Here is a 22996-nt window from a genome sequence, read left to right as displayed (position 1 = left end):
GACCTAAAAGAAGGTATAAGATATTGTTTATCTATGTCAGCTTGTACTTAGCTTTTTATAGAAGCCAAATTTATCAGTGTGTTTGAATAATTTTGGAGGACAGTTTTTTTTTACTTGGTGATACATGGAAATAGTGGCTCTCAAAGGAAATTAGTAAATACCACTTGAAAGACACCTATTTTTTAAACCCAAGCAGGACCAAATTATAGACAGAGTGAGACGTCTGATGAACACTTAAAAGAATTTTGAGCCAGAGTGATACTGAGTAAGCACAAAATTGTTTTAACCCATTTCTAAATGCCTGTGCATCTGTAATTACTTTTACACCAATTATGAAACTCACGTGCAATCAACTGCACAGATGTTTACTGTCTGGAATCAGAGACAATGTCAGGAAGAAACCCACCACCTATTCTGCACGGCTTTCACCAGATCTGGCCCGTTCAGATAGCTTCTTTCTGAATGAATTCAGTGAAATGATACATCAAAATGCTCTTTTAGAGAATGACATTTTTTCTATCATGCATTTGCCAAAATATATTCCTTAACTTCCTGAGAAACTTCAATAGATCTCTCTTGAAAATAAAAATGTATTTGGTTTATAAAGGGGAGAAATGCATAGGACCTGTCCTTTTTAGGGATTCACGATGCAAAGGTATAAAAGGTATCGCAGTTTAATTTTTTTTAACTTTGTTTAACCCATTATTCTGTAAGATGTTGATGTGTGAAATGCAGCCTTAGAATCTATTGACTTGGCAACGGATGGGAAATGAGAGTCAAAAACAAGATAGTAAAAAATATGCTGACATTTTGAGGCTAGGTGACTGGCAGAATAGTGATTTTGTTAAAAAGAAGGCAAGAAAGAAAAGAAAGAAAGAAGAGAGAGAGAGAAAGAAAGAAAGAGAAAAAAAGAGAGAGAAAGAAAGAAGGAAGGAAAGAAAGGAAGGAAGGAAGGAAGGAAGGAAGGAAGGAAGGAAGGAAGGAAGGGAAGGAAGGAAGGAAGGAAGGAGGGGGGGGGAAAAAAGCGAGGGAGGGAAGAAAGAAAGAAAAAAGGGAGGGAGGGAGGGAGGAGGGAGGGAGGAAGGAAGGAAGGAAGGAAGGAAAGAAGGAAGGAAGGAAGGAAGGAAGGAAGGAAGGAAGGAAGGAAGGAAGGAAGGAAGGAAGGAAGGAAGGAAGCCAGGCACGGTGGCTTATGCCTGTAATCCTAGCACTTTGGGAGGCCCAGGTGGGCGGATTGCCTGAGTTCAAGAGTTTGAGACCAGGCTGGGCAATATGGTAAAATCCCATCTCTACTAAAATACAAAAAAAAAATTAGCCAGTCGTGGTGGCACGCGCCTGTAGTCCCAGCTAGTTGGGAGGCTGAGGCAGGAGAATTGCTTGAACCTGGGAGGCAGAGGCTGCAGTGAGCTGAGATCGTGCCACTGCACTCCAGCCTGGTGACAGAGCAGGATTCCATCACACACACACACCAAAAAAAAAAAAAAGCATAAGGAAGGTTTCAGGTAGAGAAAATGAATTCCATTCTGACATACTGAGATTGGTGCAAGGGTGTCTTTCGGGTATAATATTTCTGCAGTTGGAAATTCAGGTCTAGAGCTTATCAGAATGGCCTTGACCAGAGATGAAGAGTTCAGTCACGTACAGAAGCAATAATGAAAGCCAGGGCAGTAATTAGATCAGGAGGAAATGATAAAGGGAGAAGAAAGAATGCCAAAGGCAGAATGTCTCCCTGTATTAAGGGGGCCACATCAGAAAGCTAAGAAGAGAAAAATAGAAGAATGTTTCTGTAGAAGAGAAGGTCTCGAGAAGGAAAATTGCTACATGGGGTTAAAAGACTAAGCCCTCACTGGATGTAGTGATTTGAGGTGACTGGGGAGCTCCTTGAGAACATTTTGGCATTATGATGAGGACCTAAACCTTATGGAAAGGGTTATGAATTGAGGGAAGTAATGGCCAAGAGGGAATGAGAAAGATAGGTAACAAGAAATCACAGGCCGGGTGTGGTGACCCACGCCTGTAATCCCAGCACTTTGGGAGGCCGAGGTGAGCGGATCAGAAGGTCGAGACTAGCCTGACCAACATAGTGCAACCTCGTCTCTACTAAAAATACAAAAACAAAACAAAAAAAAATTAGCCGGGTGTGATGGCAAGCCCCTGTAGTCCCGGCAACTAGGGAGGCTGAGGCGGGAGAATTGCTTAAACTCGGGAGGCAGAGGTTGCAATGAGCCAAGACCACGCCATTGCACTCCAGCCTGGATGACAGAGTGAGATTTTGTCTCAAAAAAATAAAAAAAGAAAGAAAAGAAAGAAAGAAATTGCAGAATAGAGGAAATTTTCTCATTTTTAAGGGGCAGGGTTGCCTAAGCTTTTTTATAGATTAACGGAGTGATTGTGGATGCAAGTCAAAGGAAGAATAGTTGATAATTAAAATTTCAAAGATGATGCGGGGACTGGGGTCAGAAGTCTGGCTGTTAATGTTGGAAGATAAATTGCTACAGCCTTTTTATAAAGTAATGTGAAAATACTGAAATTTTAAATATGTATATTCATATATATGCATAAAATTTTAAATTGCCTTCTACCCAGGCAATTTCAGTAATATGATTCTATCCCACAGAAAAACTCATGCAAATATCCAAGGATATTCATTATATTAGTTGCAATAGGAATAAATGGAGAACCCAAGTGTCCTTCAATAGACAAATGTTTAAGTAAATTATGGTAAACCTCTTCTACAGAACACCAAGCAATTATTAGAAACGATGAACAAAATGTGTATGTACTAAAATGGAATGAAACTCCAAATATCCCTCCAGTGCATTGTGAGTTCCACTGTGGCAGGGACCATATCTGCTTTCTCATCCTTGTATTTCTCATCCTTGTATATCCATGCCCTGGCATAGAGCTTGACCCACAGTTAGTAAGTGTTCAATAAATACCTATTGGATGAAATAGAATGTTGAGTTTTTTAAATATGTTGCAGAATAGCATGTATAACATGATTCACATTTGTTTTACAGATATATATTTAAAACATTTATATGTATAAAACATTATATAATAGATATATATCATATATATATTGGATAAATGTGATACATATATGTAAACATTCTGGAAGAACACCCAGCAAATTAAAATAGTTATCTTCATAGAGTAGGATTGGATGAGAAGTAATTTTTTAAATTAATTATGTATTATCAAACTTTTCCAAATAGGAATTTTATTCATAATTTCAATCTATCAATAAAATATATAAAATCACTGAAGAAAAGGGAAAAAGAGTGCAGCAGGATAAGTTAGCCTTTGCAAGAGTCATGTGCAAAGGCTCTTCCTGGAAGAGAGTAGTGAATGACAGAGAAGTTACAGGAAGGAGTCAAAATAGGGAACAAAAGCATGTGTCTCAATAAAGCAGGAGCCAGGGTCGTCCGTGAGAATAAGGGTGGTGGTGAAGGACTGACATCTGAGGAAGACTGAGAAGGTTCAGAACATGACCTCTGTTTTACATCTGGGGAGACTTTGAAGACCATTTAGTCCAACCACCCACTTTACAGAAGAGGATGTTAAGGACTTGCCAAACAACACAATTTGAGAGTGACAGCACCAGTCCAGTATGACAGCTTCTAAAAATATGCAAAAAAAATTCAAAACAGATGAATAGATGGATTGCCAGGCATTTGTGAGGACCCTGATAAGGCTAAAACCAAGGAATAGTGGCATTAAGTCCATACTATTCCATGGCATTCTGTGTCAATGCCAGGCGGCCTATAAATGACAGCAGAAGCAGGAAAAGGGAGTGGGGAGTAGACAAGATGGTGAGAGGGGCTGGTGGTGAGTCCTGGGGGGTAAAAAGTGTTTCATAGTAATAAATGACAGAATGATAAGCTGAAACTTGTCAGCTAATGAGAAAAATTCCGAGCTTAGGAAAATGGCAGCAAACTGAGATACTGGTTGTTACACTGATGACCAACAGAGTGACTGTTGGAGTGACTGATTGACTCAAATGATAGGCCACTGGCTTTCATCTAAAGCATCATAGCTTTGCTAATGTTACGATTAGGTAAGGGGATAGAAGTGTTGCCTCAGTTGTAAAAGCAGTACCCATTGGCTTATTTAAACATGAAATCAAAATGTCTGCTAATTCCCAGGATCCTGGGGGTGGACTTTGACCTACCGTTTTGAGTAGGTTTTATTAGCAGCTCAGCCCGTCATTAAGGCAGTGGCTGACAAAGGCTAAAACATCCTGCCAGTTGTTTATGGAATAGAGGCTCAGCCACTCACCAGCCTTCTTCCAGCTGCCCATCAGACACACTGTTGATACTGGGCCTTCTGCCTAGAACCAGCTGGCTCTTCCCAGACTGTTTCAGATGTCCAGCCATGATGCAGTAATGGAATTGTCAGGGTGGAGGGTGGATCTCAGCTTTTGGTATTGTCCACCATCCAAGGAAGGATCAGAGACAACTGTTTAAGTTATTAAAAGGGCTGGGAGTGGGGAGACGGAAGGCACAGACAATGTTCCTCTGATCTCTGTGTGATTGCTTTGTGTTTTAACGCTCCTGGCTTGTGGTTTTCTGTTTATTTTTAAATTTCTTTTCTTGTTGTGGGTTTGTGCTCATGACTGTGTTACACGTAGACCAGAAGGGTTGGGTTTGCCTGTGTCCTACTTTGGACATAGATGCTACTCAAAACTGCTTAATGATCTGGGTTTCATAGCTATTTCATAAGGTTAAATAAGAACATTTCCTAGGAAAGATTGCATTCTACTTAGTCTATGTCATAGATTATGTAAAATCAATGAATAAGCAAGGAATCTACAGCTAAAATTACATACATACTAATCTTCCATGTTCCTCAACATCCTGCAACAAGCAGGTGCTCCCTGTCCTACACAGTTCAGCCAGGCTTGTGTCTACACTTGGCCTTGGATTTGTGGAGTTCACGTGCATTTTGTCATAGTTCTCACTTTTGCTTTTTACCGTTTGTAATTATATTAGGTTGATGCAAAAGTAACTGCAGGTTTTGCTGTTACTTTCAATGACAAAAACAGCAATTACTTTTGCACCAACCTAGTACATTTAGGGTCTTTGCAAATAGCAAGAATAACATCATTCACAGCTAAGAATGGAGGCTAAATAAAGAAAATAAAATTCAACTTCATTGAAACACTTGTTACTCAATAAAGGTTTTTTTTTTTGTTGTTGTTGTTGTTTTTTGTTTTTTCCCTGCAGGTGAACCAATGGCTGAGAAAAACTACCCTGTTCTGTTGGTAGAGTCACAAGTTCCTGTTGCAGTGTCCTGTGCAGTCTGTCTGGTCTTTTTCCATGTGTGGCACTACCTGATTTGATGGCCTGTTGTTCCAGGAAGCACACCACAATGCCAGTGGAGGGCTATATCATAGAGGGGTGAATCCAGGACAGGAGATGTATTTCCTAATTCTTTTCCTTTTGTGGTCTCAAGCAGCATTATCTCTTTTCTGGCCTACAGTTCTGAATCTGGCAGTTTAAAGTAATAACTCATATTTATCTTCCTTTTGCTGCATTTAATTTGTTACATGAACTGTCCACAGGCTTTTTTCGGCACCTAAAATATATCTTTGGGCACAAATTACCAGACCCTGGGTTTAATGATTTCAGCAGGTAATGCCATGGAATAGTCCTCTATGTGTTGCTTTCTAAACCATCCATCTGCTCTTGGCCATGGCCGGAACAGTCAGTGTCTGGGGATAGGTGCTTTCCCAGAACATCAGGGCTTTGAAGCTGGATGGGACCCCAGGATCATCTTGTCTCACTTTTCATTTTCATAGAGTGGGGAAAGCGAAAGCCAGGGAGCTTAAGAAACTAGCTCAAGACTGTGGCTCACAAGAGACAGCCCTGGGATGAGAATACCAGGCTTCCAGGCCCCAGTCCAGGGCCTTTTCTCCTCTGTGTGCTCTATCCCATGCCCTCAATGGAACTGTTCTTCATCACTCATCATAACACCAGATTAAAAATTGCACCAACCCATTCCCAAAGGCTATCCAGTTGAATTAAGCACAGAAATGCCACAGGCCCATTTTTAGTAGCTGGCTGGAGGAAATGCTCATTTCAAGGTTTTTGAAACATAAGCATATTCACCGGGAAGATCTCTTCCCTACAAGCCTGAGCCATGGCAAGCCCAATATTTAAATTCTCAGTGCTCTGACATCCTAGTTAATAAAGACAGAGAAAACAAGCCTTCACTTTTATTCAGTTATTTAAAGATGAAATATGCCTCCTTCCAATCATATGATCCTTCTCTCCCTCTAGCCCACAATTGAATTCTTGTCATTGGTGTTCTTGTTTTCTAATAATTTTGTTTTGTTTGTTTTGTTTTGTTTTGTTTTGCTTTGTTTTTGAGGCGGAGTCTCGCTCTGTCGTGCAGGCTGGAGTGCAGTGGTGTGATCTCGGCTCACTGCAAGCTCCGCCTCCCGGGTTTACGCCTTTCTCCTGCCTCAGCCTCCCCAGTAGCTGGGACTACAGGCGTCCGCCACCTCGCCCGGCTAGTTTTTTGTATTTTTAGTAGGGACGGGGTTTCACTGTGTTAGCCAGGATGGTCTGGATCTCCTGACCTCGTGATCCACCCGCCTCGGCCTCCCAAAGTGCTGGGATTACAGGTGTGAGCCACTGGTTTTCTAATAATTATTAATTTAAGAATGATAATACATGAATTCTTCCTCAAAATCTGATGACCAGAAACTTTGAACGCTGCTGTCTTTGTATGCTTGCTGCTCAGCTGTTACTTAAGTTGGGTTGTAAAGTTTAAAATGTCAAAGGTTGATAACTTCAGGAGTCAGGAGTGATGGGAAGAAATCACATCAGCCTGGGAGCCTGAAGACCAGTCCCTGGGTCATTTTCCACTGCTCACCCATGACTCTGTTTCTCAGCTTCAAGTTGGATAGTTATGCTCACCTCACAGAGGGGTCAGGAGAATTATTTGAGACAATGTCGGTGATAGTAGTCTGTATACTCAAAATGATGAGAAATTAAAACCAATGTAAAATGCCATAATTTGAAAAACCTTTGGTAATTATAGAGTCTGAATCTGAGTGCCTGACAATGCCAGAGAGAAAACTATCCCCCAAATTATCGTCCAGTCTCCTAGAAAAGCCTATTCATTTTTAGGCACCTATTCCTAGGGAGTTTTACTACGTCTGAGTCTACAAATGAAATTCAAATACAGAACTGAGTTTGTTAAGGACAGAGGACCCATACTAAAATCACTATGGACTGAAAGAGCCAGGTAACTAAGGACAGAGTGGCTGAAGCTGTGAATTATCTGGATGGTGCTAAGAATTAAGATGGGACCTGTAGTCAAGAGCTAGATGTTGTCTTTGGCCCCTAATGAGACTGTAACCATGTGGCAGCCTGGTGAGCAGCCTCTGAGAAACCTTAACAAATATTACATACCACGTTGATGATAATGCATCTATAATTGTTGTTACAGCTTCTGAATATTAAAACAACTGAAAGAAAACAAAAATACTTATGCATTATGCTATAGGTAACAGAAAATTCTATTAATTTTATAGTTATCAACCTACCTCTCTGTCTTCTAGTTTTCTCCAGAACATATTAGTCATCTAAGTATTGATATTAGTAGTAGTACCAATAATAATGGCAGCTAAAGTTTATTAAGCATTCTCTATGTGCCAGGCATTATTCTGGGCAATTTTCATACATGATCTTATTTTACAGTCACAAAAATTCTATGAGATAGGTACTGTTCCCTTTTTACAGATGCAGCAGCTGAGGTTTTGAGAATGAAATAACTTCTCAAGTTCACAGAGCTGATTAAGTTGGAGAATTGAAGGCTATAGAAACAAACTACAATACACAGGTTCACAGTCTGAATCCATAGGCTGAGTTTTTAACATCTAACTTCTCTTTTAATAAATGTCTACAGATTGATGAATTGTGGAAAATCAAGATATTCTGTATACTAGTTTTGCTTTCCTGCGGACTTCCTCCAAAAGACATTTCTTTTCCACAAACTACCTCCTATTTCTCACTGATTCACTCATCACAGTCTGTTCCAAAACCATATGTTTCTCAAATTCCTACTGTTCTTGTATCAGTTAGAAACCTTTTTGTTGTAACAGAAAATCTAACTCAACTTGGCAATAAAGGGTATTTTTGGACTTGTGAAATTGGAAAGTTCAGATTCTACAGCTAAATACCATCTTCTGGAACCCATTGTCTCTTCTCCTTCCACTCTGCCTTCTGTGGGGTCAGATTCTGCTAAACCTGGCTTCTCCCAGGACTTGTCAACATCTCCAAGGGCAACAAAGTCTTCCACATAAAAGAGGAAAAAAAAAAAAAAAAAAAAAAAAAAGCAAATAAGCTGTCCACCTTTGGAAGCTCTCTCCAAAGAATGAGAAATCCTCCTTCCCAGAAGACCCCCTGCACTCACAAGGCTTCCATAGTGCTGCCCCTCCTACTTCCGCCCACCGCCCCCCGCCCCCTCCCAAAAAGAGGAAGAAGCTATCTCATAGGAATTGCTGTCAGGCAACACCTTTCCCTGGCAGAGGAGCCAGACTGTGGCTTGGTAAATTTCACACAGTGTGTGTTGGTTGGGAAGCACCAGTAGCAAGCACTGCCTTCTTTCTTGGCCTATTATTCCACTGACTGAGTCTATTCAAGCTAAAATTCATGTCACTGTCAAGGAAACAGTGGTTTTACAAAATTAGATGTCTGCATTACACCTGGATTAATCCAGGGATGGGACATTGTATTCAGGGGACAGTGACAGTTCATAAATGTTATTCCATCTTTGTCCCCCCTTGAGACCTACATTATTACTGCAGCAATCTCCCAGCTGGACCAGACTCCAGTCTCTCTCCACTGCAGTGCAACCTCCACAGAGTTATCCAATGAACACTTCTTAACTCTCCGGTGATCTCTCTTTCTCCTAGCAGCAAACTATAAAGTAATCAGGCCATACCTACCTATTCTATATTATCTCCCATTATTCACCCAAGCCAGGTTTGTGCGGCACTCAGCCATCTATCAACTTGCCTTTGCCTAAACATGAATGTGTTTTCCCATTTCTACACCTGAGCCTATGCTGTTCCATTTGCCAGAAATTCCTTTCCTTGTTCACCTTCCCCACCCATCTTCCCACATCTAATTCCTATACATGTGTAGATATCCAGCTCAAATCCTTTTTTTTTTTTTTTTTTTTTAACAAGGTCTCCTCTGTCTCCCAGGCTGGAGTGCAGTGGTATGATCTCAGCTTACTGCAGTCTTGACCTCCTGGACTCAAGCAGTTCTCCCACCTCAGCCTGTTGAGTAGCTGGGACCACAGGCTAATTAAAAATTAGCCACCACATCCGGCTAATTTTCATATTTTTTGTAGAGACAGAGTCTCACTATGTTGCCCAGGCTGGTCTTGAAATCCTGAGCTCAAGCGATCTGCCCGCCTCGGCCTCCCAAAATGTTGGGATTACAGGCATGAGCCACTCACTTCACCTGGCCCCAGCTCAAATCTTTAATGCCTCCTTTTCTCATGGAGTTCAAAGGGATCCCTTCCTGCTTTCTCCCCCAAAGGCAATGGACTTTTGCCCATCTTGAGCACTGGGTGATTTGAATTGCCGGTACTGAAGTTCATGCTACAAACCTTTCTTACTAGACTATAAGGATGTCCTCTAGTTCCATCTACAGTTCCATGCACATAATAGATCCCAATTAAAAAGAAAAAAGATGCCTTACATATTATGGATATATAATGTTTAAAAATGAGTATCTTTAAGTAAGGAATACAGTAAGGAATTCTTAGTGAGAATATGATCTGAGTGGGATTTCAAAAAAGGCCTTTTTTTTTTTTTTTTTTTTTTTTTTTTTTGAGAGGGAGTCTCACTCTGTCACCCAGGCTGGAGTGCAATGGCACAGTCTTGGCTCACTGGAACTTCTGCCTCCTAGGTTCAAGAGATTCTCCTGCCTCAGTCTCCCAAGTAGCTGGGACTACAGGTGCATGCCACCACACCAGGCTAATGTTTTTTGTATTTTTAGTAGAGATGGGGTTTCACTATGTTGGCCGGGCTGGTCTCAAATTCCTGACCTCGTGATCCCCCTGCCTCGGCCTCCCAAAGAGTTGGGATTACAGGCGTGAGCCACTGCACCCGGCCTCAAAAAAGTGTTGTTCAAAACTAAACTCTTCGTGTCTCCATTACCCTGACCTGCTTTTCCCATAGTCCTTCACATTCTAGTAATGGCAAATTCGTCATTACAGTCTGCTCAGGACAAAACATGTACATCAGCCTGGATTTCTTTCTTACTCTCATTCCCTATATCCAGCAAATCCCATTGATTTCACATTCACAATAAATCAAGAATTCAACTACTTTTCATATATAATCCCAACATCCTAACCCAAGTCATCATCGTGGCTCAACTGTATTATTGCAATAGCCTTTAAATAGCCTCCCTGCCTCTTCCCTTACCTCTTTCACTACAGTCTACTCCCCACATCACAGATGGAATAAGTCAGATCATGTCACTTCTCTGCACAAGACCCTCCAAATTCTTCCCCACTCACTCAGAGAAGAAGCCAAAGTCTTTGTACACAATGATCCCAAAGGACCTATATAATCATCCTCTTTGTACACAGTGATCCCAAAGGACCTATATAATCATCCTCCCCACAGCCCCTACATTTCACATTTCTGACTTTATCTCCAGCTATGCTTTACCTCTAACACTTCATTCTAGTCTATTCCTCAATGAGAGCAGTACCTTCCTCCTTTCCATTACTCAGTTCCTGTTTCTTCTCTCTGGCCTGCTCCTCTACATGAATAGCTGCCTGGCTTGCCCCTTCACATCCCAGATTCTGCTCAGATATTGTCTTGTCTGTGAGGCCTCCCTGATGACCCAATTACTATTATTATTATTAGACAGTGTCTTGCCCTGTCACCCAGGCTATAGTGCAGTGGTGCCATCTCGGCTCACTGCAACCTCTGCCTCCCAGGTTCAAGAGATTCTTGTACCTCAGCCTCCTGAATAGCTGGGATTATAGGCGTGAGCCACCATGCCTGGCTAATTTTTGTATTTTTAATAGAGACCAGGTTTCGCCATGTTGGCCAAGCTTGTCTCGAACTCCTGACCTCAAGTGATGCACCCACCTCGGCATCCCAAAGTGCAGGGCTGCACCTGTCCCTGATGACCCAATTTAAAATAGTTTCATCCCACTTTTCTCAGCTTGCATATTCTACCACTCCCACACCCTCTCTGCTCTATTTTTCTCCAAAGTATTTACCATGTGACCTACTATTTCTCTTATCTGATTGCTTATTCTTTATCTCTCTTCCACCTTTCTTCAGTTAGATGTAAACTCCACGAAGGCAGGAAATTTTGTCTGATTTCTTTTTTGCTATGGAGCCTAGAAAAATGCAGCTTGCAAAGTAGATATTTGGAAAATATTTGTTGAATGAATGGATGGTGAATGAATGTTGAATGAATGGATGGTGAATTTAACATCTTATTTCGATTATTAAATATTCAAGGAATAAGGGATGTGGTGGACAGTGATATAGGAACCTTTCTTCTAAAGGTCTGGAGTCTACACTTGGCATTTAAAGCTAGATCATTCTCACTTGTAGAAGGAGAAAGAACCATATATCAATTTCAAATCGTAAGGCACTGTGAAAACTTGAAGCACTATTATGGTTATGCCCTCTCTACTTCCAAAGTTTCTTCTGAAGTCAGTCGGTTTCCTAAAGAGAGCATGTCTGGGATGCACTTTCCATTATAGAGCTTTTGAGTTAAAATCTCACAGACTAGTTTCTACAGCTGCTCACACAGAGCAGGTTAGAACAGATTTTAACACTTCATTCTGTGTATCTTCCCACCACGCTGACAGCAATCCTGATCTTAATGGACAGGTCCTTTGTGGTACTGGGAGTCGGGGTGGATGTACAGACACAAAAGTCAGTTTCTTAGGCCTCCTTTTTTGAAAGTTGTTCCATTCTTCTTAATTATATCATTTCATTAACAAGTCCCAGGAGCTCCTATGTTATTATATTGGTCTCATCAACTGAGCTAATTGATGTTGACACCGGCTGTTCTCTATTGAATACATTACCGGGAGCATCTATCACTTTCCTTTAGAGCTGATGAAGTAATTATCCTATTAGACCCAAAGGGAGGGCCACAGCAGAGGCTGGTCAATAATCCTTGTTAGATCAGGCTCTCATCTGTTTGTTCCACTCTCCATCAGGCCAACCCACTCATTGCTACTATCATCCCCAAATGCTTCCTGAGTCCCCCGTTCATAAGTACAGTCCCTGCCCTTGGGGTTAACAGAGCTTGCATGAGAAGCAAGGGCTTTTCCAGCCTCCTAACTGGTATCTTAGCACTGCCCTCAATTCCAGGCCCCATCCACACCAGAAGGTCTTCCCAAAATTCAAATCTGAACACTGCAAGAAGAAGTTGACATATACTATGTACGGTTGGATTCATTTTTGTAAAAAAAAATAGATGGAATAGACAAAATGAATATGTATGAAACATATATATAATATATAATAAAATATGTAAAGTATAAAAATAGATAGGATACATTAATATAGATGTCACAAAAGTCTGAAGGTATTTACACCAAAGCATTTTCAGAGTTGTAAGTTATTGCCCCAGAGTAGTATGATTTCTGGTAACGATTATTTCCACCTTTTCTGATATATGTAATTTCTTTTCCTTTTTTTCTTTTTTTTTTCTTTTCTTTTTTTTTTTCTGAGACAGAGTCTTGCTCTGTTGCCCATGCTGGAGTGCTGTGGTGTGATCTTGGCTCACTGCAGCCTCCACATCCCAGGTTCAAGCGATTCTTCTGCCTCAGCCTCGCCGAGTAGCTGGGACTACAGGCGCATGCCACCATGCCCAGCTAACTTTTGTATAAAAATTGCAAATATACCAGATAAAGTAAATATAGTAAGATTAAAAATTACATATATTAGAAAATTAGCTGGACATGGTGGTGTGTGCCTGTAATCCCAGCAACTTGGGAGGCAGGAGAATCACTAGAATCCGGGAGGTAGAGGCTATAGTGAGCTGAGATTGCGCTGGACAACAGAGCAAGACTCTGTCTCAAAAAAAAAAAAAAAGAAAGTTAATGCAAATATGATCATGTCATTCCTACGCTTAAATTTATTCACCTAAAAAACAGTGAAGACAATTTTATGGTAAGATCAGTCAGAGATGCAAGCACCAGCTCTCCCCCACCCTGTAATCTAACTGGTACTCAGTGGTGGGAATGAAACGTGTAAGAGGGACAGTGTCTCTTTTTCTGCTGATTCTCCTCTCAGATGGAGATTCTCTTTTATGAATGACTTTGGTGGAAGTTCAGGCTGTTTGAGGAGGTGCAACAGCACAGCAAGTGTGCTAGGAGAGGATGGAGGCCTTTTAAAAGTTGTTCTTTCTCCCATCAGTTTTATTGGGTTTTTGTTCAGGCTGTAAATACTAGGACTAACAGCTCCCAGTGTTCAGATTTGCAGTGGGGAAGGATCCTCTGTTACTTACTGGGCTGGGATTGGCGGGCAGTGCTGAGAGACTAGTAGGAGGCTGGGGAAGTCCTTTCTTTTCCTGCAGACTCTGTGGGCCTGAGAGCAGGGATGGTACCCTGTGAACGGGGGGAGGCTGAGACAGCATCTAGAAATCACATGGCTTTCCCACCTACCCATGGCGTCATGGTGCCTGATGTGTCTGTTCCTCTGGTTTATTTTATTTTAGTTTTTCAAGACAAGGTCTCACTCTGTCACCCAGGCTGTAGTACAGTGGTGCAATCTCACTGCAGCCTCGACTTCCTCCCACGCGAGGTTCAGGTGATCCTCCCACCTCAGTCTCTCGTGTAGCTGGGACTACAGGCACGTAGCACCATGCCTGGCTAATATTGGGGGGGGGGGGGTTGTTTGTTTTTTTGTTTTTGTAGATATGGAGTTTCACCATGTTGCCCAGGTTGGTCTCAAACTTCTGGTCTCAGGTGATCTGCCCGCCTGAGCCTCCCAAAATACTGGAATTACAGGCATGAGCCACCACGCCCAGACTTGTCTGTCATTCTGCATCTGCATTTCACTCCTGGAGCACCATCCTTCCCCTCCTCCCATCAGTTCAGACTCAGCCTGGTTGCCCTCTTCTTCTCAAACCTCCCTGACCTCCCCTGGGTAAAAGGCTTGTTTGATATATTCTATCAGAAACCTTTCTGCACTTCTTCTTTGAAGTGCATCTGGGTAAAAGGCTTTTTCGACATATTTTATCAGAAGCATTTCTGCACTTTCTCTTTGAACTCCTCTTAATCATTGCATTCCTTACAGATCCCACCAGACTCTTAAAAAACCCCTTGACAGTCAGCTAGGCATGGTGGCTCATGCCTGTAATCCAAGCACTTTGGGAGGCCGAGGCAGGAGGATCACCTGAGGTTAGGAGTTCGAGCCCAGCCTCTGGTCAACATGGTGAAACCCTGTTTCTACTAAAAAATGCAAAAATTAGCCCGGTGTGGTGGCATGTGCCTGTAATCCCAGCTACTCAGGAAACTGAGGCAGGAGAATCGCTTGAGCCTGGGAGGTGGAGGTTGCAGTGAGCCTAGATTGCGCCACTGCACTCCAGCCTGGGAAACAGAGTGAGACGCTGTCTCAAAATAAATAAATAAATAAATAAATAATTTTTAAAAACCCTTGACAGAATAATGTTTTTAGCATTTTATCCTCAGCATCTAAACCTGGTGTACTGAGCTATTTAATAAATGATGATTAAATAAATAGTATATGAATAGATGGATGGATGAAAGAATGAATGAGGAAGAATGCTGGTAGCATATACTAAAAGTCAAATGAGTCTATGACTGCAGAGGAAGCATAGGTAGCATATACTATTCATGTCCTGGGCAAGAGGCTGAGTAACAGAAGGAAGAACAAGTTTTTTGTTGTTGTTGTTGTTGTTTTATTTTTTTTTTTTTGAAATGGAGTCTCACTCTTGTTGCCCAGGCTGGAGTACAAAGGCTTGATCTCAACTCACTGCAACCTCCACCTCTTGGGGTTCCAGCGATTCTCCTGCCTCAGCCTCCCAAGTAGCTGGGATTATAGGCATGTACTACCTCGCCCGGTTAATTTTGTATTTTTAGTAGAGATGGGGTTTCTCCATGTTTGTCAGGCTGGTCTTGAACTCCTGACCTCAGGTGATCCACCTGCCTAGGCCTCCCAGTGCTGGGATTACAGGCAGGAGCCACCGCGCCCGGCCTAGAAGAACAACTTTTAAGCCCTATCCACCTCCTAGCACTCTTGCTGCTGCTCCTCTTCATAGAACCTGAACGTCCACCAGAGTCGTTCGTAGAAGGGAATCTTGGTCTGAGAGGACAGCAGGATCGGCAGAAAAAAATAATCGCCATCTTACACTTTCCAGTCCTGCTACTTGAGTGCCAGTTGGAGACCTCATTGTGGGGGATAACTCAGTTCATACTTGCTTCTCTGACTGATCTCATCACAAAATTATTGTCACTAGTACACAGTCCCCACAACAATCCTGTCTAGTTATGTCAGGATTAGCACCTACAAATTCAAAATAGCATCTGACGTGACTTTCTATTTACAGAAGGGCACATGGGATGTGTTAGTAACACCCTCCTTAGGGCTTTGGATGCTGAGGACAGGCCTAACAGTCAGGCTCTGAAGGAGTAGGCAGCCCTCATATGTATCTGCTGATTACCACACTAGGGGTCTCAAAAGGGAATTCCAGAAGCTTCTTTTGATAAAACCTCAAAACCATCAGATCTGCTGCTGCCAGAACCAAAAATAGCTTGGCCTAGTTGGGAAAGTATTGGTCTAGGAGTTGGATGGTGTGGGGGCCCTCGTTTGCACTAACTGGCGTAGTGTCCTTGGAGGCACCGTGAGCATCTCTGAATGCCCGGGCTGTCTTCCATGCATTGTGGATGAGGGGGCAGTGCCCCTTTCATCATGGGACAGCTAGGTGTCCCAAAAACGATGACAGCCGTGAAAGGACTGGGTGAACACCCAGCCCCAATCCCAGGAGGGAGAGAAAGGGAGAGTCGTGATAGGAAAGCAGCCACACCAGAAATGCTTCCCAGTTGTCCTGGTGGCAGGGATAAAATCCTCCTACACTCACTCGTTTGGTGGTCGGGGAGTGGCCCTTTGGTGAGGAGGTAACTCGCCAAAGGATACTGCTGCCTTCTAACTTGCTGTAAATTAGTCAGCCGTGCTCTCTCCTCGTCTGCTTGACCTGTGACTCTGTGGCCCATGACTGCCTCATTCTTGGTTAATGCAAGGAAGGGCCCAGTAGCAGCCAGAAATGTGAATGACTGTTCTCAAACATGGGAGGTTACCTACACCAGGATAAATAAAATGATTGCCTTTCCTCTTTTAGAATAGTCATTTTGTTCTTCTCTAAGATTTGAAAATATAGTAAGGCAGGTCCCAGAATAACACTGTTTCTTTCGATATTGCTTTGTCATAACATTGGTGAGAAAAAAAAAAAAAATCAATTCCTGGCTGAAGCCACTGTCTGTGTGGAATTTGCACGTTCTCCCACGTGGGTTTTCTCCAGGTACTCCAGTTTCCTCCCACATCTCAAAGATGTCCTCGTTCCTTGGTATGTCTGCATGGTTCCAGTCTTAGTGAGTGTGGCTGTGTGAGTGAGCACACCCAGCGATGGGATGGCCTTCTGTCCAGTGTTCCCAGCTTGAACTCTGAGCTGCCAGGACGGACTCCAGCCACCCCACACTCTGAGTTGGAAGAGGCAGGTTGGAAAATGAATGAATAATGAAGAAAAATTATTATCAAATAAAAATTCATGAAGTCTACAACGATCATACAGGCGCATGACAATAAACTATGCTGCATGGAAGCATTCAGCGAGCCCATCCTATTTGTTGTTGGATTTTTTTGAATTGCATGGTGGTAGGAGGTACTTCTTACAATTATTTTGCTTTTAAACATTTATTCCTTGCTTTAACCCACCACCACTATGATTGCTGTCACTCACTGATTCACCAAACATTGGGTAAATAATTCACTTGTTTTTATTAATCTTTCTGAAGTGTGTGTATAGCTCACATTTATTTTCACATTTACCATTATGGCATTTTGGTCTTTATTTAGAAGTTTGGTGATGTTTTTGTGACCAGAACTGTGTCATAGGAATTTAATAAATCTTATTTATATCAATTAGCCTAAGGTGAAATTGGCTTCATTATATGTTATTTTGCTTAAAGTCGCAGTTTCCAAGAACATATAGATAATGTTAAACGAGGGCTTATTGTATAATTAAATGGTATTTATTGAGCTCTGACTCCGTGCTGGTCTGTGTTAATGTTTATTTATATTCTTTCATTTAGTACCCATAATAATTCAGTGAAAATGTTACCGGAAAGGGGTTTCAATCCAGACCCCAAGAGCATGTTCTTGGATCTCATGCAACAAAAAATTCCAGGAGAGTCCTTAGAGTTAAGTGAAGCCAAGTTTATTAAGAAAGTAAAGGAATAAAAGAATGGTGACTCCATAGGCAGAGCAGCCCCAAGGGCTGCTGATTGCCTATTTTTATGGTTATCTATTGATTATATGCTAAACAGGGTGTGGATTATTCATGAGTTTCCTGGGAAAGGAGTCGGCAACTCCCAGGAAACTAAGGGTTCCTCCCTGTTTTAGACCATGTAGGGTAACTCCCTGATGTTGCCATGGCATTTATAAGCTGTCGTGGTGCTGGTGGGAGTGTATTTCAGCATGCTAGTGCAATATAATTAGTGTATAATGAGCAGTAAGCACGACCAAGGTCACCACCTTGATTTTGGTGGGATTTGACTGCCTTCTTTACTGCATGCTGTTTTATCAGCAAGGTCTTTGTGACCTGTATCTTATGCTGATCTCCTGTCTCATCCAGTGAGTTAGAATGCCTCACCTCCTCCGAATGCAGCCCAGTAGGTCTCAGTCTTATTTTACCAAGCCCCTATTCAAGATAGAATTGCTCTAGTTCAAACACCTATGACAAAAAGGCATCATTATACCCATTTTACAGGAGAGGAAACTTTCAGAGAGACTAAGTTACATGCCAAGCTCCCAAAACTACTACATGCAGACCCAGGATTTGAACCCTGTTTTATTTTATACAAAAATTCATCCCCTTGTGTATTATACCATTTTGCCTCAAAAATAATAATAGTACCCGCATAAAGAAGATGAAGAGGAAGAGCTGGGAGCACATGTTTAACCAAAAATAAGAAGTCCATAGGTCTTAGACAAAGACCAGCACGGGGCCTACCAGCACTGGGCAGGCAGACAGAAGCGCGCTCAGATTAAATTAAAAGTGTGTGATTAATTGGCAGCTAGTAAAGAACAAGATGAAATCCTTCAGGAAACAAATATTTGAGTTTTGGTGTGCTGAAGAGATCTATATCTGAAGTCAGAATATTTCATATATATCATGTATAATTAATATTATTATTATTTAATGTTCTTTTAAAGGGAGAGTGGGTTGGGATAATTGAGCATAATCTGTTTTGTCTCAGAGTCTGGCCGTCTTTTCTCCCAGTATCAGTCTCTCGACTAAACCAAACATGTTTTTAATTTCTCCCACTTAATTTAGTAGGTTGACTAGTCTATGTAAAAGAAGATTATCATAATTTAGTTTCATAATTCCTTGCAATACTATTTTAATATTTTAAAATCAAAATATCACTTTGGAATCTCTAAGAATTGTTTTTGCTTCTTTTGGCTTCGGTTCTTTTGTATCATACAATTTTTTTTTTTTTGAGACGGAGTCTCGCTCTGTCGCCCAGGCTGGAGTGCAGTGGCCGGATCTCAGCTCACTGCAAGCTCCGCCTCCCGGGTTTACGCCATTCTCCTGCCTCAGCCTCCGGAGTAGCTGGGACTACAGGCGCCCGCCACCTCGCCCGGCTAGTTTTTTGTATTTTTTTAGTAGAGACGGGGTTTCACCGTGTTAGCCAGGATGGTCTCGATCTCCTGACCTCGTGATCCGCCCGTCTCGGCCTCCCAAAGTGCTGGGATTACAGGCTTGAGCCACCGCGCCCGGCCGTATCATACAATGTTATCATTTAAAATCAAAGACCTTACCATCAGATTTACCTGGGCTATAGTAGTAATTTTACCACTTACCCATGGCCAAAAGTGTATGACAATCCCTACTTCACAAGATTATCATAAAGATGAAACTAAATGAGACAATTTTTTTTTTTTTTTTTGAGCCAGAGTCTTGCTGTGTCGGCCAGGCTGGAGTCAGTGGTGCAATCTCAGCTCACTGCAACCTCCACCTCCCACGTTCAAGCAATTCTCCTGCCTCAGCCTCCCGAGTAGCTGGGACTACAGGCACCTCCCATCCACGCCTGGCTAAATTTTGTATTTTTGGTAGAGTCTGGGTTTCACCATATTGGCCAGGCTGGTATCAAACTCCTGACCTCATGATCTACCCACCTCGGCCTCCCAAAGTGCTGGGAGTACTGGCATGAGCCACTGCACCCGGCCCTAAATGAGACAATTTATGTGATTTTTTTTTTTTTTTTTTGCACATGAAAGGCACTCAAAAAATAAAAGTGACCATTTCTTTCACCTCTGAATTCATGCTCTTTATTTTGAAGTTGTAGAGTTGTGTATACAGATTAGTAAAAGAGAGCTTTGGAATCAGTGAGACCCGGATCCAAATCCCATCTCTGCTTTCCACCAGCTGTGCAGCCTTGGGCAAATGTCCTAATCTCTCTGAACCTCGCTTTCTTCTTCTATAAAAGGAGATTAATGGTATTTGCAGGAATGCTGTGAGGTTTATAAATAGCATATGCCAAGTATCTGGCACATGTTAGGTGCAAAATAAATGGTTTTGCTTATGCTTAGATAAAATGACTTTTGTTCTATGAAATGCAGCTAATGATTAGGTTTTATGAAAAGGCTTTATTTATTTATTGCATGATTAGATTATATAAAAATGCTTTATTTCACCTAGAAGCTTACCTGGGTGTCATTTTATGGTTGTCTCATCTGACCATTTTTAAACCATGGTTGGATCTTCTGGAAATGTTTAGAGCTCATTATGAAGCCAATGTAAACAAAGGTACCTATCAGCTGTTGCAGACACTATCCCATCCACAGGGGCACCCCTGACATAACCGTAGCCCAACTTCACGCTGAAGTCTTGGAAAGGTTATGTGATTCAGACAGATGTAGTAGGCATGAGATTACAGGCCAAGAGGAAGAGGCTGGGGCTGTGGGCAGTATATTTGACAGGCTCGTACACTGCAAGCCTTGTTCCGGGTCCCTTACAAAGCACCTCTTTAGGATGAAAACAAGATGTTCTTTGTAAATAAAAGTTCATGCATTTGGGTAATGAAGTCATTTTCCAGCGCTGCAGTGAAAGATATTCTTCTCCCAAGCCCTCTGGGTGAGGACTGTCGGGAGGAAGAGGGGTGGCCAGCGAATCTCCAGAGAAGATATGAGCACAAAGAGTGCGACAGTCTATCCCTAGAAAAAAAAAACCGAGAAACCGTGCTCAAGAAAGTGGGCACCCTGACCCTCTGCCTTCAGAAATAATGTACCTCTGGTTCCTGCCCCTGGAATCCCTTTTCCACCCACTTTCCTGCAAACTAGCGAGGGCCACATAAAAGATCTATATAAATACAGATAAGACATCCGGTACCTTGACTACATAAATAAGAGTGGTGAGGAAGCGGTCACAAAAGCTGAATATTCTTCTGGAGCCCTTGGAGGGGCTCCAAACTGAGAGGGGAGGGAAGGCCGCAGGGAAAGGCGGACCTCAGTGTCTGAAAAGCCAGCTTAGAGTGGGAGGGTCTGGAAGTGGAAGGTAAAAAGGGAGTGGTGAGAATGAATGTGAGAAGGAAGCCAGGACAGCGCAGTCCCCAGTACCGAACGGCCGGGGAGAGGAGGTGGCCTGGCGCTGGCGGGGCTCACCCCAATCCGTCTGCCCTTTGATGCCGGACTGTAGGCTCCGTCCATCTGTAGGTTCTTGAGCCAGAACCTCTGGGAGAAAGAGAAAAAGTGAAAGAGGGAGAGGGAGAGGGAGAGGGACAGAGAAGGGGAGAAGGGGAGAGAGAAAGAGGGAGAGGGAGAGGGAGAGGGAGAGAGAAGGGGAGAAGGGGAGAGGGAGAGAGAGGTTGGGACTCTCCCTTACTCTAGCACTTTCCCTTTTTTTCCTAAGCTGCTGGTTGCGCTGCCACCTCCGGATACTGCACACGGATTGGAGGGAAAATAAGCGAGGCACCGCCGCACCACGCGGGGGACCCACGGAGACCTACAGCGCCCGAGCCCTGCTGGATGTCAGCGGAGAAATGGCTTTGAGCTCAGCCTGGCGCTGGGTCCTGCCTCTGTGGCTCCTCTGGAGCGCTGCCTGCTCCCGCGCCGCGTCCGGGGACGACAACGCTTTTCCTTTTGACATTGAAGGGAGCTCAGCGGTTGGCAGGCAAGACCCGCCTGAGACGAGCGAGCCCCGCGTGGCTCTGGGACGCCTTCCGCCTGCGGCCGAGGTACAGTGTCCCTGCCATTGCCACCCTTTTAGGGCACCTGCGCCCCCGCGGGCTGTGCCACACTCGTCCTTCTCTCTCTCCGCCTATTTCCTCTCCCCATTGCCTTGAGAGTTTCACCTGGGCTAGGTCAGTTCGGAAACTTGAAATAGTTTTCCTTTGTAAGTTGCATTTGGAAGTTGAGAGTTGAAAGTTGAGGCTTAGGAGTGTGTCTGCTCAAACGGGCGAGAGTGCATGTGTTGTTGGTGCTCTGAGTTCATCTGCTAGACTCTCACCGGGGACTGCAGCAGCACATCGGTGACTTCTGCCACTTGCGTGTCCAGTAGTCATTTTGTCAAGCCACAGCACTTAACGTGTGTGCCCTGTCACTGGCTTCCTGCTCCTCTGCGCTGTTAGGACAGTGGGAACACTATTGCAGGCTTTTTGTCTCATATTAGGCAAGAAGTCTTCTGCAGCAGGGAAGGTGAAGCGGTGAGTGAGAGGGGCTGGTCATGAAAGGAGCTGTTAGGAAACTGCTGAGAGGATACCTTAAGTAGAAATGAGCCATTGTATTCCAGAAGCAAGACGTTTCCATTAAAATCAAGCCTCGGGATATGCTATTGATAATACGTTTATTGAAAGAGCTGCTGTTTGAATATCTTACAATAGCTTTTAAGTTGGAAACAAAACCGGAATGTAGAGATCTGGTAAAGGAAAATGAATCCAGAACAAGTGATTTAAGAGGCCCCTGAACTGAAACAGATAACAGCATGTCCATTGCATGGGAGATGCTAAGAGGGAGGAAAATGAAGTCACCTAAGTTCATGGGAAAGGAAGGAGCAACTGACCTAACAAAACAAACACCACACTCTACAGCTATGGTTACAGCAACTGTACAACTAAAACAGTTATGTGGATTGACACCATTTCTAACATCACTGATGCATGGATTATTGCTGTGAATTCTGTTGTTAGTACAATTATAGTTATTAATTATTGATGATTAAAAATAAGGTGCACGAACATGGTCCTTCTTCAGAGTAAGCCCTACTCACATGCCCCAAAAAAGAGAGAGTGTGAACAGGGTCAGAATATACCAACTTCTCACTGTGGTATAAAATGTAGCCTCCATGAGAAAGAGGGAGCATGGATTGTGGTCAGCTTCATACCCAGAAACTTGGGGAGAAGCCAGACCAGGAGGGATTTCATGCAATGGGAAGGCTTTGCTTCTCTACAGGCTTGGAATTAACCCCAGGGAAGCATTATCTCCACCCGTTGCTTTGAGCATGGAAAGTCCCTGAATGAAATGCTTGACTTAAGAGTAAGATTGGCAGATAAATTGCAGGACACTCAAATGTGAATTTCAGGTAAATAATGAATGAATTTTTATCACATCCCAAATACTTCAGAGGACATATTTATACTAAAATTTGTTTTCACTGTTCATCTGAAATTCAAATTTATCCAGGCATGCTGTATTTGTGTCTGTTACGTCTAAAGAGACAAGCCATATACAACTGGTTTTTTT

At 42.8% G+C, this 22996-nt stretch overlaps 1 protein-coding gene and 1 long non-coding RNA gene across 5 annotated transcripts in view; one reads left to right on the top strand and one right to left on the bottom strand.

Moving 5' to 3' along the window:
- LOC108512069 (uncharacterized) overlaps positions 1–22996 on the bottom strand; it is a 75207-nt gene that overhangs the window by 36453 nt on the left and 15758 nt on the right. The gene's annotated exons all lie outside the window — the stretch shown is intronic.
- Positions 20684–22996, top strand: part of LAMA4 (laminin subunit alpha 4) — a 150826-nt gene continuing 148513 nt past the window's right edge. For 2 of the 4 annotated variants that reach the window (XM_017847107.1, XM_017847110.1), the window contains exons 1-2: positions 20684–20967; positions 21168–21492. In XM_017847107.1, the coding sequence (XP_017702596.1) occupies positions 21298–21492 (195 nt within the window). In that variant the 5' untranslated portion in view covers positions 20684–20967; positions 21168–21297. The remainder of the gene's footprint in view (positions 20968–21167; positions 21493–22996) is intronic. The other 2 variants (XM_017847108.1, XM_017847109.1) reach the window with 2 other exon arrangements.

The sequence above is a fragment of the Rhinopithecus bieti genome, unplaced genomic scaffold, assembly GCF_001698545.2.
Source record: "Rhinopithecus bieti isolate Rb0 unplaced genomic scaffold, ASM169854v2 scaffold_26504, whole genome shotgun sequence".
Lineage (NCBI taxonomy): Eukaryota > Metazoa > Chordata > Mammalia > Primates > Cercopithecidae > Rhinopithecus > Rhinopithecus bieti.
This window is presented reverse-complemented; position numbering and strand designations above follow the sequence as displayed.